At 43.6% G+C, this 19,263-nt stretch overlaps 1 protein-coding gene across 3 annotated transcripts in view; it reads left to right on the forward strand.

The window, feature by feature from the left end:
• nup98 (nucleoporin 98 and 96 precursor) overlaps positions 1 to 19,263 on the forward strand; it is a 64,193-nt gene that overhangs the window by 26,382 nt on the left and 18,548 nt on the right. For 2 of the 3 annotated variants that reach the window (XM_034177597.1, XM_034177600.1), the window contains 9 exons: positions 2,622 to 2,785; positions 2,919 to 3,056; positions 3,154 to 3,289; positions 3,653 to 3,745; positions 6,917 to 7,057; positions 8,294 to 8,427; positions 10,927 to 11,114; positions 17,124 to 17,240; positions 18,621 to 18,807. In XM_034177597.1, coding sequence (XP_034033488.1) covers positions 2,622 to 2,785; positions 2,919 to 3,056; positions 3,154 to 3,289; positions 3,653 to 3,745; positions 6,917 to 7,057; positions 8,294 to 8,427; positions 10,927 to 11,114; positions 17,124 to 17,240; positions 18,621 to 18,807 — 1,298 coding nt within the window. The remainder of the gene's footprint in view (positions 1 to 2,621; positions 2,786 to 2,918; positions 3,057 to 3,153; positions 3,290 to 3,652; positions 3,746 to 6,916; positions 7,058 to 8,293; positions 8,428 to 10,926; positions 11,115 to 17,123; positions 17,241 to 18,620; positions 18,808 to 19,263) is intronic. The other variant, XM_034177599.1, reaches the window with a different exon arrangement.

The following is a 19,263-nucleotide window of genomic DNA, read 5'->3' on the forward strand; positions in this document are numbered from 1 at the left end:
ACAGCGAGAATAATCCGCTAACCATCAAAGCTAATGTTTTCATTATCAGATTAGCTTTTCGGATAACTTTGAAAACCATCAGTGGACCAGTTAACTTCTGATAAATTTAGGCAGTGGTGGGCACAGCTAACCAAGAAGTTAGCTTCGATAACAGCCAATCAGCTATCTGAAAAGCTATCTTTTATAAAGCTAAACCAATAAACCACCCAAAAATTTTTCAGAAGCTACAGCTAACTGATAACTTTGAGTATTTCTTCCAATACACTTGGAACTACTAACAAGCTGATTTTAAGTTTTAACACCACAGTCACTTCTGGTAGCATCAAAGGCGACCACAGACGCAAACATTGAGTCAGCACTTCTGTCTTTGTGCCCACTGCTCCTGTAATCCTGTTTACTACATATTTTGCAGCAGTGAAGAGGTTGAGAGGAGCACTGAAGCTCAACTCTTTACACACAAAACAAGCCATTATTCCTTAACAGAATACAGCCGTGCCACAGTGAGGCAGAGGTCTTGGAAAATAAAGCAGTTTTGAGTTGTGGTTTTGATTTAACATCATCAAATTATTCCAGATAGAATAACTCCATTAATGTCAATTCTGTGACTTGTACAAAGTTAAAATATAACAAATATCTTTTAATTTTAAATAATGCACTAATTCTGAAGTTTTGTAACAAACACAGACAGATGCCAAAGGGATTATGGGTAAATGAGCCTCTGCTAACACTGATTGGCCGACTCATTCATTCTATGCAAAAACCAACACGTTAATGTGAGGTGTTGGTGTTTACATATAAATGTGCTTTTGTAAAATATGCCTTTTTTATTTGTGTAAAAAAAAAAAAAAAAAAGCCAAGTTGACAGCTGTCTGATATAACCAGGGTCAAAATAAATACAACACTGCCATCTACTGGCGCCCAGATGTTCATACTGCCATGAGCACTACTGGCCAGTAGATGGCAGTAGAGACTAAAAAAACTTGCCAAAACAAAATTCCACATAATCCGTGTCTATGTTTAAGATGTGTGAAATTTAATAAACGCAAACTGAATTTCAGACATATATATTACTCTGGAACAAAGACGACAGACAGTGTTTGACATAAACAGGACTCTAGACTAAAGAGTAAACAGGAATCAGTTGCAATGATTCCAATTGAAAATGATGGAGAAGCAACCTGGGCTGTCTCTGGCAATTTTACATAAAACAAACACAATAACAACATCTATAAACCCAGAGAATACAGAGTGGGCCAAGAAAATGTTACCACTTTTTGATCGTACACAAGTTTTGGAAATGAGAACTTACTCGAAAATTTTATTTACAGACTCGTAACAGAAGCATCAAATTAACATTTGATACCAAAAGGTTTCCCACTTTCTCTTGTTTTTCACACACTTCAATAATTGATGACATGTTCAGTCCACGCTCCTCTTCTTTGGATTACAGCTGCAACATTCACATTGAAGTTAGTGATGACATTGCCACACATCTCAAGAGGGATGAAAAAGAAATTTGGAGAATTCCTCTTGATGTGATATTCACGAGAGTTTTAGGCACAATGTACAAAAGGTTTAATGCTGTTGTCTGTGCGGAGCCTGATCAGAGCATTTCTTCTGTCGTGAATGTACTGAGATTACCCATAATGCACCTGGACACAGCATGTCCACACTAAAACCTTCAAAATTGGTGCATTACTTTAAAACTAAAACATATCTGATATTTTCACTTTATAAAACTTCAGACGTGACGTTAATTTAAATAACTTGTACGAAATTAGTTTGGTTAAAATTTTAATCATAAGTTAAAACTGTATGCCTCTGGATGATATTGCCAGCGTATTAGCATGGGGTCAAAAGAAATGAGCTTTTTTCTTTTCTTTGGCCATTTCTCCTTTGCATGCAGAGGATAGAGCGGTTTCTTTTGGAACCAGCTCTCCTCTGTTTGCAGAGGATAGAACTACACATCGGGGGGCTGTGGACATGTCCTCCTGTGAGGAGTGGACATGTCCTCTGAACATTTAAACTTGGTTCACGTCTTCTTCCGTGGTTCCGGGTGCAAACAGGATATGAGGGGGCGCCGGTGCGTGCTATTGCACACAGAGAATTTTGAAATGTTCAAAAATACTTCACGCATAAATGTCGTGTTATGTGGCATGCTCTAATCACTAACACGACATGCATCTCATCAAGTGGGCTAAAGAAGAAGTGAACGGAGTGCAGCTCCTCTGAACAATTATAACAAGAAGTTAAATCTCTCATAAACATACTTTAACACTGCACACAAGAACGAAAGAACACAAATGCTTTCTGCAGCCTTTTAGGCACATAACATGACTTGATGCACGCACGTCGTCGTGATGATCCCACCCACTGTGATCCAAGCTGGATGCTGTTCTTTGTGCTACCACCTGTTCTGTGCTGGAGCTGTACCTGGTTCACTACAGCAATCCACCTCAAATTGGAGCAACCAAAAGAGAGAAAAAAAAATGACTGTATGGAAATAAAGTTGGTAATAGGCCGATCTGACGTAAACCTGCTGAGGATTCAAGCGATGACATCATGGACAGAGGACAGTGTCTGTGTTCTGGGCCCGAAACGTCTTTTTGTTCCCCCTACAGGTACCGGTGGCTTTGGTGTAGCCACCAGCAGCCTGTTTGGGCAGCAGAACCAGCAGCAGACGAGCAGCCTCTTCAAGCCTTTTGGACAGACCACCACCACGCAGAGCACCGGGTTCTCCTTCGGTGGCACCAATACCATGGGTCAGGCCAACAGCAGCAGCATGGTGAGACTGCCGGTCCTGCATTCTGTCTGTTAGCACAGGACAGTATCCAGCCAGACACTTAATTGACGTCCACGTGTCAAATTCAATCGCGGTTGGTTATCTAGTTGAATCATTGTTTTCTTCTCACCTTCAGGGCTTGTTTGGAAACACGGCGCCGACACACACTGGCAGCCTGTTCGGCACAGCGCAGACCAACACAGCCCCGGCGTTCGGAACGGGCACCGGGCTCTTCGGACAGACAAACACTGCATTTGGAAACGTCGGCACTCAGGTAGTGAGCGTTTATAACAATGGAGAGAGCTTCTTTGGATGGGCCACGATCAGTCAGCGAGGTTCAGTTTGTCCATTTGTCTCTGATCTGGTTCAAGCAGAGTTTATTTGGTAATAAGACAACTGGTTTTGGCACGACGACCACCAGTGCCCCTTCATTTGGCACTGGCACGGGAATCTTTGGCAACAAGCCCACACTCACTCTGGGAGCAGGAACCAACCCGTCCACCTTTGGTAAGTTCCTCCCCTGTACCGATACCCTGACTAGATCAGGTTACTTAATTGAATGTGTCCGGTCAGCGAGGATCGTTAGCAGAACTTTGAATCCACATGACAAAATGTGTTCACTGAGTTATTGTATTGTTTTGTTTTGTTTTTCCCCCCACGATTCTCTAACATGTTGTCGTCATAGTACCAATTATTATTATTGTTATTATTATTATTATTATTTTAATTTTAACACAAAGTGTCAATTTTAGATGTTCTTTTCACAAATTTCTGTTGAACATTTGAAGTAGACACCGCTGCTATCTGTTCTTTTGTTTTTTTTTTTTTTGTTTTTTTTGGGGGGGTCTTCTCCCCTTCCTCTGGTTCAAGGTTTTGGTACAAATCCTGCTGCCGGGAGTCTGTTTGGGAACAAACCTGCCACTGGAGGACTAGGAACTGGACTGGGAACTAGCTTTGGAACAGGTATGAACCTCATTACCTGACGTTTATAAGCGATCATTTTAAATGTCAGATTGAAGCTGTGTTTGTGCGTGTGGTGTGAAGGAAAGCGTTGCACATCATACATTTCGCTTAAACCCAAATACATTTTTTGCACCCATAAATAATGAGTACGAGGTCTGTCCAAAAAGTAACAGACCTTTTTATTTTTTTCAAAAACTATATGGATTTGAATCATGTGCGCTTGCATCAGCCAAACTTGAACCTTCGTGCGCATGCGTGAGTTTTTTCACGCCTGTCGGTTGCGTCATTCGCCTGTGGGCAGGCTTTGAGTGAGCACTGGTCCAGCCCCCTCGTCGGATTTTCATTGTCAGGGAAATGGCAGAGCGACTGCCGCTTTGCTCCGTGAAATTTTTTTCAGAAACTGTTAGGGACAGCCAGTTGGAAACCATTCGAAAGATTCAGATGGCTTTCGGTGAAGATTCTGTTGGCGTCACACGGATTAAGGAGTGTTAAAACCTTTTTAAAGACGGCCCACAGCGGCGGAGGGCGCGCGACGCACCGAGCGGCCATCGACAGGCTGGGACGACCAGATCATTTCCAAACTGAACGCTGTGTTGATCCGGGACATCGTGTGACTACCACAGAAATGGCAAGAGAGCTGGACATAGCACTTTTGTGGCACATTCCACTGTTACAGGAGATTTTGTAATGAAAGACGTGCGGAGGAATTCGCGCGTCGGCACGGAGCCGCTCATGGAGCACAAAAAAAAAACAAAAAACACCTGCGTGTTGGAAACCATTCGGAAGATTCAGACGGCTTTCGATGGCTTTTCAGTCGAGTGAGTATCCAAGAAATTGTGTAACAGCTGGACATGCTGTTAATCCGTGTGACGCCGACAGAATCTTCACCAAAAGCCATCTGAATCTTTCGAATGGTTTCCAACTGGCTGTCAGTTGGACAGTTTCTGAAAAAAATTTCATGGAGCAAAGCGGCAGTCGCTCTGCCATTTCCCTGACAATAAAAATCCGACGAGGGGGCTGGACCAGTGTTCACTCAAAGCCTGCCCACAGGCGAATGACGCAACCGACAGGCGTAAAAAAACTCCCGCATGCGCATGAAGGTTCAAGCTTGGCTGATGGTGAATAAACATCAAAAGATGCTACGCTACAAACAACTACAGACTACGTAGGCTGGATCCTTATTCCCATTCCTCGCCTCACCTCTTCTGTTGGAAAATCCTTCTGCATCATCAGCAGGTATCTCAGGGTCACAGGTGTTTCGCCCCTTAATCTGTACACCTCGCCTGAGTGGGCTGCGGAGGCTGACTAGCCTTCGCCTGCAGAAGGGTTCCAACTTTGGGCCCTCATCAGCCACAGCCACCTTGCTTCAACTGTTTCGACTCCAGACCCACTCTCTGGAGGAAGTAGCACACCGATTTTGCTGGAAATCCATGGCAGCCTACTTCAATTGGGAAAAAAATTGTATGCCACCCCTTTAATGCTGCTTCGTCCACCAAGTCCTGATACTTGGTCTTTTTTAGATGGTGGGACGTGGCTAGCCTCTCCTCCCAAGGCACAGTCAGCTCTGCCACGATAATGGTTTTTGTTCTCCTGGACAGGAGGACCATATCTGGTCGAAGGGTAGTTACCACCACGTCCTGAGGGAAGACAAGTTTCCTCTTCACGTCCACGCTTAACTCCCAATCGGAAGCCTTCTGCAGGATGCAAGATAGGTTTTTGACTGCTGTTCTGCTCTTAGGGACCTTGCCGCCCTCTCTTAGGAATTTTACGCCAATGGATGGCGGACTATGGTTGTTGTTTGTCTTAAACCTCTGGTTTTCCACCCACTTGGCGATCTCCATGAGAACCCTGCCATGTCTCCACCTGTAGCGTCCTTCCGCTAATGCTTTAGGACAACCAGTCAAAATGTGGTTCAGAGTACAATAGGCCGCCCCACATTGCTTGCAAGAGGGGTCCTCCTCTGCACCGCAGATCTTTAGCTTGCTTGGGGTTGTCAGCAGATCAGACACTGCTCGTAGGAGGAAAGACAGCTTCCCCTGGTCAGTTTGCCATAGCTTCTTACAGGACAGTTGACGCTCCAGTGCCTGGTCCCACTGGGTGCACCGTCCTTGGGAGGCTAGCCCTACTGCCTTCACCTGGCGATCCTCCTCTACTGCCTGCCGGACCCTCTGCACCACCAGTCCTCCTCTTTTGGCATTCACATTAACTTTACTCCATCTCTTGCCATCGTAGTTCCCAAGACCCAAACGGCCTTGACATACTACACCGACGATCTCCTGATGTCTCAGGTGTGCTTCTGCCTCAGTAACTGCCTGCTGAGGCCTCCATTTTCTGCCACACTTGATGTTCTTACTTGTGTACCTCACTTTCCCATTCTCACATGAGCGGAGTGTACTGACTGCTCTCACCTTGGCGGCTTTAAACTCTTCAGCCACCGATGTTACTGGTCGGGAGAGCTTTGAGGTCTTGCTATAGAGATTGACCGAGGTGAAAGATGGAAGGACGCCCAGCCATCTCCACAGGAACTTGCTGCAGAGCCTTTCCATCCCCTCTACTTGGGACATGGGGAAGTCATAGAGCGAAAAGGGCCACTGTAGTCGTGGTATGATCCCATATTGGAAGCACCACACCTTAAACCTCCCAGGCAGTTGGCTATTGTTAACCGCCTTCAGCCATGTGCACAGCTGGACTTTGGTGCTAATGAGGTTATCGCCGTCCTTAAGGGAACTGTCATAGGCCTTTCCAAGGCACCTGATTCCCTGCTCCTGAATCCTTGGGATATCCACACCTTGAATGCTAAAGGTATTTCCTTTCGGCTTCCCTTTCAGGATAGTAAGGCTCCTCGACTTCTTAGGCTTAAACTGCAGCCCGGCCCATGTCGCCATCCTTTCCAGTGCACTTAGGATCCATTGTGTTCCTTGGATTGATGGAGTCATGACTGTAACGTCGTCCATAAAGGCCCGGCAGGCAATCACACGTGATTCAAATCCATATAGTTTTTGAAAAAAATAAAAAGGTCTGTTACTTTTTGGACAGACCTCGTACATCGCGTAACTTTAGCTTTTGGGTTTCTGAACGTCTCTCTTCTTGCCCAACATGTGTGACCGTCGCCGTGGTGAGAGTATGATTACAGTTGGTACTGTAGTATTCATGCAGCCGTGTCTTTCATAGTGGGCACCGGGCAGACGTCTCTGTTTGGAAACAACCAGAACAAACTTGGAACCACTCTGGGAACCATGGGTGGATTCGGGACCACTGCATTCAACAGTGGAACCAACAACCTGGTTTTCGGGGCAGCGCAGCAGCCTGTTGGTGAGACGCCAAATGGTGTTTGTATGCACTAAACTGGTTTTTCCTTGGAGGTCTGTGAAGTTAAATTTGTCCCGTTAATATCTGTAAATGCAGAGAGGCTGAGCTACAAATATTATGGATTTGCACGTTTTGCGATCCATAAACACAAATTTCTGATTTCTAATTGTGTGCTGGTTTTTACAAAGTGCTACAGAGAAATAAATAAATAAATAAAAAAAGCTTGGGATAAACGAGATTAAAAACAGAAAATCTTAATGATAAAAACAGTCAAGAGAATAGAATAAAGTGCTACAGGGGAAAAAAAAATTAACAAATAAAATAAAGCTTGGGATAAACAAGAGATTAAAAACAGAAAATCTTATGATAAACAGTCAAGAGAATAGAATAAAACCAAAATAAAATGGAATAAAAAGACTCAAGATGCAACAGTGTGATAGGCCTGTCTAAACAGGTAGGTCTTAAGGCTATTTTTAAAAGCTTCAGCAGTCTGTGGAGCCCTCACATGGTCAGACAGGGCGTTCCAAATATGAGGGGCAGCTGAACAGAAGGCCCTGTTTCCATGGTGTGAAGTTTGGTGCAAGGCGGATGGAGATGATGTGTTGTATGCACGGAGGGAACGGGAGGACGTGTGGGGAGTGAGGAGGTTTGAGGTATCTGGGGGCATTGCCATGGATGCATCGGTGGGTGATGAAAGTAATATTAAACTGGATTCTGTAGGTGATGGTTATGGAGTATAGGAGTAATGTGTTCCTGTTACTTTCTAAATGCATAGAACAACACTGCCTTCTGTTGGATGACAGTGTTGCTTTGTGTGAATCGTGAGCTGTTGGTGGATTTGTGCCATTTTGGGCTCAAAATGTCTCAAAATTGTGTAATTGAGCAAAGCGATGAATGCGTGTGATGGCTGATCCACAAATACTGAATCATACTTCACAAACAGAATTTTCAGTTTTGTAAATGCCCTTTTTTTTTTGTTAATAAAAAAAAGATATATTTACAAATATACATTTATTTGTAAAAAACCAACACAAGTTATAAATCAGAAATTTGTGTTTGTTTGTAAACGTGTGCAAATTGGGGAATATGTGTAACATTTACAGGTGTTAATGAGACAAATTAATCTCCAGAGAGATTTCAGGTCTTGTTTTATGGCAGATCTCCATTGAGAGATGAAGAAATGTTTTTGTGGGTTTTTTGTTTTGTTTTTGTTTGTTTTTGTTTTTTATTTGCCTCCAGCGCTCACGGACCCAAATGCTGCAGCCGCTCAACAGGCCATGCTTCAGCAGCAGCTCAACATCTTGGCTTACTCGCCATACGGAGAATCGTCGCTCTTTCGAAACCCTCTCTCTGACCCCAAGAAGAAAGAGGAGGTGAAAGTCTCTCTCTTTCTTTCTCTCACTGACTCACTCACACACACAGAGCAGCTGTATGGATTCTGTCACCGTGTGTGTTCAAAGGGTTTCTTTAGTGCAGCAGATAACTGAAACAATCGTGCAAATGGTGATACAAGTGCCAAAGTTGGCACAAATACTCCTTAGACATTACTCTTTTTAAAAAAAACTGACTAGCCACTTGAATTTTCAGTAGGCGGCCAGATAGGGGTCAATTGAAGAATTACACTGGGGTCAAAATTAAAAATGCTCAAATCATTTTGAAAACTACACCACATTATTTGTCTGATCATAAAGATTCCAAAAAGGTATAGTTCGGACAATCTATGACTGAATGATCAGGAGTTATGGGGTAAAAACAGCAAAAATGGTGACAAAGGTCAGTTTCAGTTTGTACAGGGGTCAAAAGTTAGTTCCTTCAATTTTGGTAAAAAGTGATGCAAATTATTGGTTGAGCTAATAGGATTAATAAATGGGATAGTTTTGACAGTGTTGAATGTTTGGTCTTCAAAGTAAAGGTCAAACAAGGTCAACGTCCATTGGATTCTGTGACATACGAGGGCTGTCCATAAAGTATAGGTCCTTTTTATTTTTTTCAAAAACTATGGATTTCATTCATATGTTTTTACATCAGACATGCTTGAACCCTCGTGCGCATGCGTGAGTTTTTCCACGGCTGTCGGTGACGTCATTCGCCTGTGAGCACTCCTTGTGGGAGGAGTCGTCCAGCCCCTCGTCGGAATTCCTTTGTCTGAGAAGTTGCTGAGAGACTGGCGCTTTGTTTGATCAAACGTTTTTCTAAACCTGTGAGGCACATCGAAGTGGACACGGTTCGAAAAATTAAGCTGGTTTTCAGTGAAAATTTTAATGGCTGATGAGAGATTTTGAGGTGATACTGTCGCTTTAAGGACTTCACACGGAGCGAGACATCGTGCAGCGCTCCCAGGCGCCGTCGTCAGCCTGTTTCAAGCTGATAACCTCTACATTTCAGGCTCTATTGATCCAGGACATCGTGAGAGAACAGAGAAGTTTCAGAAGAAGTCGGTTTCAGCATTTTATCCGGATATTCCACTGTTAAAGGAGATTTTTTTTAAATGAAAGACGTGCGGGCGGGTCCGCGCGTCAGGACGCAGCCGCCATGACGCTCCGCCACAGGAAAAACACCTCCGTTGGAAGCCTTAAGGACAAGTTGGAACATGTCCAGCTGTTAAACAATTTCTCATATACTCACTCCACTGAAAGCCATCAAAAGCCGCCTGGATTTTACAAATGGTTATCAACACGGAGGTGTTTTTCCTGTGCCGCTGCACCGCGCCGGCTGCGTCCCGACGCGCAGACCCGTCCGCACGTCTTTCATTAAAAAAAATCTCCTTTAACAGTGGAATATCCGGATAAAATGCTGAAACCGACTTCTTCTGAAACTTCTCTGTTCTCTCACGACGTCCTGGATCAATAGAGCCTGAAATGTGGAGGTTATCAGCTTGAAACAGGCTGACGACGGCGCCTGGGAGCGCTGCACGACGTCTCGCTCCGTGGGAAGTCCTTAAAGCGACAGTATCACCTCAAAATCTCTCATCAGCCGTTAAAATTTTCACTGAAAACCAGCTTAATTTTTCGAACCGTGTCCACTTCGATGTGCCTCACAGGTTTAGAAAAAAGTTTGATCAAACAAAGCGCCAGTCTCTCAGCAACTTCTCAGACAAAGGAATTCCGACGAGGGGCTGGACGACTCCTCCCACAAGGAGTGCTCACAGGCGAATGACGTCACCGACAGCCGTGGAAAAACTCACGCATGCGCACGAGGGTTCAAGCATGTCTGTAAAAACATATGAATGAAATCCATATAGTTTTTGAAAAAAATAAAAAGGACCTATACTTTATGGACAGCCCTCGTATGTTACCCTGTAATATGATAACTAAGCATGATACATGATGCAAACTATTCCTTTTTCAAACCCTGTTAACTCAGCTAATTTGGCACGACAACCACCAGCACCCCTTCATTTGGCACCGGCACGGGAATCTTTGGCAACAAGCCCACACTCACTCTGGGAGCAGGAACATTGATTTGCTCTAAATATTCTCTTAGCTGCTGCACTACTTCAGAAGACAAAAGTTTACTTTCTGTTCATAACCAGGAAGTGACAGAAGTCACAGCAAATGTCAGTTTGCTCTGCAGCACTTTGGGTCCACAGAGTGAACAAACCTGAAGGTTCATTACAAAAAGCTTCATGCTTCACTGATCCTGGTACCTGGCACTGAAGTCTGTGTCCTGCAAAATGTCTGTATTCAAACAGACCAGAACATTGTTGCAGGTTGTGTAATTTTGAGTATGTTCTGTTCAGACTTACTGGTTTCGCCTGCACTCAGGATCCTGTGTTAGTTACGTGAACGCTGCGATACAGCGCATGATTCTGTGTGACCTAATGTTAGAATGTTTTGTTTTAAATATCTAATCACGGCTGTGTGTGTTGACAGCGTCTGCAACCAACCAATCCCACCGCCCAGAAGGCTCTGACCACGCCCACCCACTACAAGCTGACTCCCAGACCCGCCACCCGTGTCCGCCCAAAGGCTTTGACATCATCGGGAGGCGCCAAGTCCCAGCTTTTTGACAGCCTGGACGATGATGAACCCTCGCTCACCAACGGAGCCTTCATACCCAGGTACTCGTCATGACAACGTCCTCAGCCCGGAGTTTCTGCTGGATACGAACTGATTTAAAGGAACTGAAGACGGGCTTCACACAGAAGCTGCTACCAGCTTGTTTTGACTTCAGTTGTTCACATTATGGTCAATCGTTCTTTGACTCTTCATGTGATCACTTGATCTGTGCTGACATTGTTTTGTTGCAGTGTGAGTGCTCGTTTGAGAGTGTGGTCATAGAAAGCGGAAGCCACTGCAGCCTTTTCCTTATCCCAGACGACTCTGCTTGTCAATCCAAGGTTCCAGTCAGATAATCTAAACAGGACAGACTCCTGAGGAGTTCACAATGATCTAAACGAGACGGACTCCCGAGGAGTCCACGACGCTGATCTAAACGTGGACTCCTGAGGAGTCCACGATGAACACAGCTGTGCTTTCAGAACACAGCTGTGCTTTCAGAGTCACAAAAGAACCTCCTGGCTGTGCTGAAGGGGTGTGTCATTATAAAATACACACGGCGTGCAGTGGAGATGTTGTGGTAGAATTCCTGGTCAGACTAACCCTGGAGCCACGCCCCCTTTCAGTCCAACTTTCAAAGTTGTCTCTGAGGAATTGACAAGTATTTGTTGTTGTTTTCTTGTAAGGACACGAGCAGTCACAATTGAGCTTTGTATCATTTTTGTTACAGACCATACAGAAATTAGTTCACCCTAAGGACAGGATCCCTAGTTACAAGCAAAGTAGCGTATTCTATCAGATGTCAGGAAAACTGTAACGAACAGTACATCGGTGAGACTAAGCAACCTTTACACAAAAGGCTCTACCAGCACCGCAGAGAGGGCGCCGGTGGACCTCAGTCTGCAGTTCATCTCCACCTTAAAGACAATAACCACATGGTTTGAGAGAGGTGTGAAGGAGGCATTCTATGTGAAACAGTTGAAACCCAGCCTTAACCAGGGAGGGGGTCTGAGACACGCTTTGTCCCCTGTTTACAATGGGGTACTCAGGTCAAAGCAGTTTCAGTCTTTTGTTCATGGTAAAGAGTCATTCACGCCATCAGGAGAAGCAGCAGTCCCATCGTTAGGAGGGACAGCTACCCTGTCATTAGGAGGGTGCTAACTAGAGTACAATAGGTGCTAATTAAAGCAATTGTTTAGTCACTAGCCACAGCGGTCTGCCTCTCGGTAGGAGGCGTCTAGTTAGGTTTACAACTCCAGCTTTTGTGGCTTCTGTTTGTTCTTGACAAGGGTCAAACAGAAGTCAGACTACTACTGGTGGTTGGCTCTCACTGCGGTATTGTATCACTTCCTGTTCTGGAGCACAGCGGTGTTTTTCTGTATCTGTTAGCTGTTTAATCTGCGCAGTTAGATTGATCTAGTTATCTAGATTACGATTTGTTTCCCAGTGTAATCTTTACGTGCCTTAACTAAAGCACTCCTTCTGCTGAATCACCTCTAAATTATTCACTTTGTGTGTTTTTAGGAATCCGCTAGGTTAGCGTAGCTACTAGCTCTTAGCCGATTTAGCATGGCGGCTTCTCCTGTCCCTCCCACACTTTTCTGCTCGGGGTGTGAAATGTTTAGTTATTCCTCGGCCTCCTTTAGCAGTAATGGTACTTGTAATAAGTGTAGCTTATTCGTAGCTTTGGAGGCCAGGCTGGGCGAATTGGAGACTCGGCTCCGCACCGTGGAAAATTCTACAGCTAGCCAGGCCCCTGTAGTCGGTGCGGACCAAGGTAGCTTAGCCGCCGTTAGTTCCCCCCTGGCAGATCCCAAGCAGGCTGACTGGGTGACTGTGAGGAGGAAGCGTAGTTCTAAACAGAAGCCCCGTGTACACCGCCAACCCGTTCACATTTCTAACCGTTTTTCCCCACTCGACGACACACCCGCCGAGGATCAAACTCTGGTTATTGGCGACTCTATTTTGAGAAATGTGAAGTTAGCGACACCAGCAACCATAGTCAATTGTCTTCCGGGGGCCAGAGCAGGCGACATTGAAAGAAATTTGAAACTGCTGGCTAAGGCTAAGCGTAAATTTGGTAAGATTGTAATTCACGTCGGCAGTAATGACACCCGGTTACGCCAATCGGAGGTCACTAAAATTAACATTAAATCGGTGTGTAACTTTGCAAAAACAATGTCGGACTCTGTAGTTTTCTCTGGGCCCCTCCCCAATCGGACCGGGAGTGACATGTTTAGCCGCATGTGCAAAGCTTCTGGGGAAAACCTGGTCTTGTTAGGAGAGACGGCATCCATCCCACTTTGGATGGAGCAGCTCTCATTTCTAGAAATCTGGCCAATTTTCTTAATCCTCCAAACCGTGACTATCCAGGGTTGGGACCAGGAAGCAGAGTTGTAGTCTTACACACCTCTCTGCAGCTTCTCTCCCCCTGCCATCCCCTCATTACCCCATCCCCGTAGAGACGGTGCCTGCTCCCAGACCACCAACAACCAGCAAAAATCTATTTAAGCATAAAAATTAAAAAAGAAAAAATAATATAGCACCTTCAACTGCACCACAGACTAAAACAGTTAAATGTGGTCTATTAAACATTAGGTCTCTCTCTTCTAAGTCCCTGTTGGTAAATGATATAATAATTGGTCAACATATTGATTTATTCTGCCTAACAGAAACCTGGTTACAGCAGGATGAATATGTTAGTTTAAATGAGTCAACACCCCCGAGTCACACTAACTGTCAGAATGCTCGTAGCACGGGCCGAGGAGGAGGATTAGCAGCAATCTTCCATTCCAGCTTATTAATTAATCAAAAACCCAGACAGCGCTTTAATTCATTTCAAAGCTTGTCTCTTAGTCTTGTCCATCCAAATTGGAAGTCCCAAAAACCAGTTTTATTTGTTATTATCTATCGTCCACCTGGTCGTTACTGTGAGTTTCTCTGTGAATTTTTAGACCTTTTGTCTGACTTAGTGCTTAGCTCAGATAAGATAATTATAGTGGGCGATTTTAACATCCACACAGATGCTGAGAATGACAGCCTCAACACTGCATTTAATCTATTATTAGACTCTATTGGCTTTGCTCAAAAAGTAAATGAGTCCACCCACCACTTTAATCATATCTTAGATCTTGTTCTGACTTATGGTATGGAAATAGAAGACTTAACAGTATTCCCTGAAAACTCCCTTCTGTCTGATCATTTCTTAATAACATTTACATTTACTCTGATGGACTACCCAGCAGTGGGGAATACGTTTCATTACACTAGAAGTCTTTCAGAAAGCGCTGTAACTAGGTTTAAGGATATGATTCCTTCTTTATGTTCTCTAATGCCATATACCAACACAGTGCAGAGTAGCTACCTAAACTCTGTAAGGGAGATAAAGTATCTCGTCAATAGTTTTACATCCTCATTGAAGACAACTTTGGATGCTGTAGCTCCTCTGAAAAAGAGAGCTTTAAATCAGAAGTGCCTGACTCCGTGGTATAACTCACAAACTCGCAGCTTAAAGCAGATAACCCGTAAGTTGGAGAGGAAATGGCGTCTCACTAATTTAGAAGATCTTCACTTAGCCTGGAAAAAGAGTCTGTTACTCTATAAAAAAAAGCCCTCCGTAAAGCTAGGACATCTTTCCTCTCATCACTAATTGAAGAAAATAAGAACAACCCCAGGTTTCTTTTCAGCACTGTAGCCAGGCTGACAAAGAGTCAGAGCTCTATTGAGCTGAGTATTCCATTAACTTTAACTAGTAATGACTTCATGACTTTCTTTGCTAACAAAATTTTAACTATTAGAGAAAAAATTACTCATAACCATCCCAAAGACGTATCGTTATCTTTGGCTGCTTTCAGTGATGCCGGTATTTGGTTAGACTCTTTCTCTCTGATTGTTCTGAGTTATTTTCATTAGTTACTTCATCCAAACCATCAACATGTTTATTAGACCCCATTCCTACCAGGTTGCTCAAGGAAGCCCTACCATTATTTAATGCTTCGATCTTAAATATGATCAATCTATCTTTGTTAGTTGGCTATGTACCACAGGCTTTTAAGGTGGCAGTAATTAAACCATTACTTAAAAAGCCATCACTTGACCCAGCTATCTTAGCTAATTATAGGCCAATCTCCAACCTTCCTTTTCTCTCAAAAATTCTTGAAAGGGTAGTTGTAAAACAGCTAACTGATCATCTGCAGAGGAATGGTCTATTTGAAGAGTTTCAGTCAGGTTTTAGAATTCATCATAGTACAGAAACAGCATTAGTGAAGGTTACAAATGATCTTCTTATGGCCTCGGACAGTGGACTCGTCTCTGTGCTTGTTCTGTTGGACCTCAGTGCTGCTTTTGATACTGTTGACCATAAAATTTTATTACAGAGATTAGAGCATGCCATAGGTATTAAAGGCACTGCGCTGCGGTGGTTTGAATCATATTTGTCTAATAGATTACAATTTGTTCATGTAAATGGGGAATCTTCTTCACAGACTAAAGTTAATTATGGAGTTCCACAAGGTTCTGTGCTAGGACCAATTTTATTCACTTTATACATGCTTCCCTTAGGCAGTATTATTAGACGGTATTGCTTAAATTTTCATTGTTACGCAGATGATACCCAGCTTTATCTATCCATGAAGCCAGAGGACACACACCAATTAGCTAAACTGCAGGATTGTCTTACAGACATAAAGACATGGATGACCTCTAATTTCCTGCTTTTAAACTCAGATAAAACTGAAGTTATTGTACTTGGCCCCACAAATCTTAGAAACATGGTGTCTAACCAGATCCTTACTCTGGATGGCATTACCCTGACCTCTAGTAATACTGTGAGAAATCTTGGAGTCATTTTTGATCAGGATATGTCATTCAAAGCGCATATTAAACAAATATGTAGGACTGCTTTTTTGCATTTACGCAATATCTCTAAAATCAGAAAGGTCTTGTCTCAGAGTGATGCTGAAAAACTAATTCATGCATTTATTTCCTCTAGGCTGGACTATTGTAATTCATTATTATCAGGTTGTCCTAAAAGTTCCCTAAAAAGCCTTCAGTTAATTCAAAATGCTGCAGCTAGAGTACTGACGGGGACTAGAAGGAGAGAGCATATCTCACCCATATTGGCCTCTCTTCATTGGCTTCCTGTTAATTCTAGAATAGAATTTAAAATTCTTCTTCTTACTTATAAGGTTTTGAATAATCAGGTCCCATCTTATCTTAGGGACCTCGTAGTACCATATCACCCCAATAGAGCGCTTCGCTCTCAGACTGCAGGCTTACTTGTAGTTCCTAGGGTTTGTAAGAGTAGAATGGGAGGCAGAGCCTTCAGCTTTCAGGCTCCTCTCCTGTGGAACCAGCTCCCAATTCAGATCAGGGAGACAGACACCCTCTCTACTTTTAAGATTAGGCTTAAAACTTTCCTTTTTGCTAAAGCTTATAGTTAGGGCTGGATCAGGTGACCCTGAACCATCCCTTAGTTATGCTGCTATAGACGTAGACTGCTGGGGGGTTCCCATGATGCACTGTTTCTTTCTCTTTTTGCTCTGTATGCACCACTCTGCATTTAATCATTAGTGATCGATCTCTGCTCCCCTCCACAGCATGTCTTTTTCCTGGTTCTCTCCCTCAGCCCCAACCAGTCCCAGCAGAAGACTGCCCCTCCCTGAGCCTGGTTCTGCTGGAGGTTTCTTCCTGTTAAAAGGGAGTTTTTCCTTCCCACTGTAGCCAAGTGCTTGCTCACAGGGGGTCGTTTTGACCGTTGGGGTTTTACATAATTATTGTATGGCCTTGCCTTACAATATAAAGCGCCTTGGGGCAACTGTTTGTTGTGATTTGGCGCTATATAAAAAAAATTGATTGATTGATTGATTGACTACCAGAGCAAGAATTTTAGCTGAGGAAGCTTCTGTGTTTTGAAGCGAAATGTCCTCACATCAAGCAACCCAGTCCAGTCGAAGATTCAAGCTTCTCTACTACAGACCAGGTTAAATATGCAGCTGTGACTTTTCTCCAGCAGAGGGCGCACTCATGTCATTTTGAGGGTCTTTGTTGATTCACTGTGCGTCTGTTGGCAGGAAGAACATCAAGAAGTTGGTGCTACGGAACCTGAACAGCAGCCAGCTCAGCAGTCAAGGTGGCAAAGAGACGGACGACTTGTCCTCACCATCAGAGTACCCTCAGAATGGCCACAGGTAGGCGTGTCACACATCATAGAAGCTGCCGTTTGGATTGGATCAGGGAAAAAAGCTACTTGAGGAGCAAATAAGGAGATTTTTGCCTGTGGTGCTGAATGAGAAAGTGTCCAGTGTCCTAAATAATATTTTAAAATAAAAATACTTCATTGTTGTACTAAACTGGGAATAAAAAGATGAGCCTGTGTCAAAATCATGAGGAAATGGAGCAGAGCTGGTCTGAGTTTGAACTGTCAGATTTTTTTCAAAAACATGAAGATAACCACATTGTCTGGTGGGAGGGGAACAACAACATTATTAAAAACCTTTTCAGGATAAATACTTTGTCCTACCACATGATCCCAGAGCACTTGTCAGACAGTACACACGTAGCTTCATTAAAACTGCAGATTCTTTTTCATAAATGAAGCTGAAGCTTATTTACAGTAATACTTGAAGAAACTACAGCACACACACACACACTCACTCATCTTCAATTGCTTAGTCCAATAAAGGTCGCGGGGGGCTGGAGTCTATCCCAGCTATCATAGGGCGTGAGGTGGGGTTCACCCTGGACAGGGCCACATACAGACAGACAAACACACACCTACGAACAATTTAAAGTTTCCAGTCCATCTAACCTGCGTGTCTTTGGATGTGGGAGGAAGCCAGAAGACCCGGCGGGAACCCACACAAACACGGGGAGAACATGCAAACTCCACACTGAAAGGCCACAGGTGGGAATTGAACCCATGACCTCCTCACTGTGAGGCAGCAGTGCTAACCACTAAGCCACCGTGCTGTCCAGAAACTGCAGCATTGATTTCAGATGAAGTAATACTTTGTTTCTGTCAATGTCAGAAAAGCAGTTTTTAAAGGAATGAAAATGGTCTTCACGCTACTGCATTTAATTCTGAATACTGGAAACAAGAACAACTGAAATTGATGATAAACTGCAGTTTTGTTGTTTAGATAAATGGTATTTATTTGAGTTTATTTTCCTGCCTCCATCCTTGTCTGCACAGACCCATGAAATCAGACTCTTCAGATTTCAGGTTTAAATTTAAGATTAAGATTATTGAGGTCTGAACCGAATGTTCTGATAATCCCACACAGATGATCATGTATAAACGCAAGAGGCATCACTCTGGGGGGGTTTTTCTGCACAGGAGGAATAAAAACAAACGATTCTCATTGCCTGCTAAACAGCCTTTTATTTTTCTAACATGACCACATAAAAACATTAATGTGATTCATTGTGATGTGAAAAGTATTGGGGAAATGACTTTTTAAACATTCTGAGCTTCAGCCGTGAAAACAAGAGATTGTTTTATTGCAAGTTCTATATTTTCATGTGTGCGTGCGTGTATAATTACCCGTCATCTGTTGGTAACTGTGCAGCCAGCTGTTGGTGGAGGAGGGTGGAGAGATGCAGGGCTCTAGCAGGAATGTGGACGACAACCCCGAGGTCACACACTTCTATGTCAACCCCATCAGCAAACCGATCCCACAGGGCCGGCCTCAGACCAACCTGCAGGACACCATCGTGGAGCTAAACATGCACAAACCGTCCAGAAACGTACTGGAGGTCCGTATCCTGGCTTATTTCTCGTGTTTTTGTGATGCGAGTGCAGTTAGTGTTGTCAGCTGGTGGTCTGTTGGTGCCTCTTGCTGCACTGCTGAAAAAAAAATCTCAAAATTACAATATCTTTTTTTTCCAGTCATTTCAGAATAGAATAAACTAAAATGTTTCAAGCTTGTATGTATTTATTTATTTATTTGAATTTAAATTCTGATATAATTACACGACCGGGTCTGTGTGTGGTGGATCTTCATACATGGACTCCAGTCTCAGTCGCTCCTTGTGAAGTTCCCCAGGTTCTGGAATCAGCTTTGTTCGTCCCTGTTGCTTGTGTATCTTTTCCGACCACAGTTTTTGCTCCCAGTCTGCTTTCCATGAACGTGCTTTCATCCAGCACTCTGTGAACATCTTCACTTTGTGAAATAACTGACAGAAATATTGAATGTTTTCAGGATATTCTAT

This window comes from Thalassophryne amazonica, chromosome 9, assembly GCF_902500255.1.
Source record: "Thalassophryne amazonica chromosome 9, fThaAma1.1, whole genome shotgun sequence".
In the NCBI taxonomy this organism is placed as follows: domain Eukaryota; kingdom Metazoa; phylum Chordata; class Actinopteri; order Batrachoidiformes; family Batrachoididae; genus Thalassophryne; species Thalassophryne amazonica.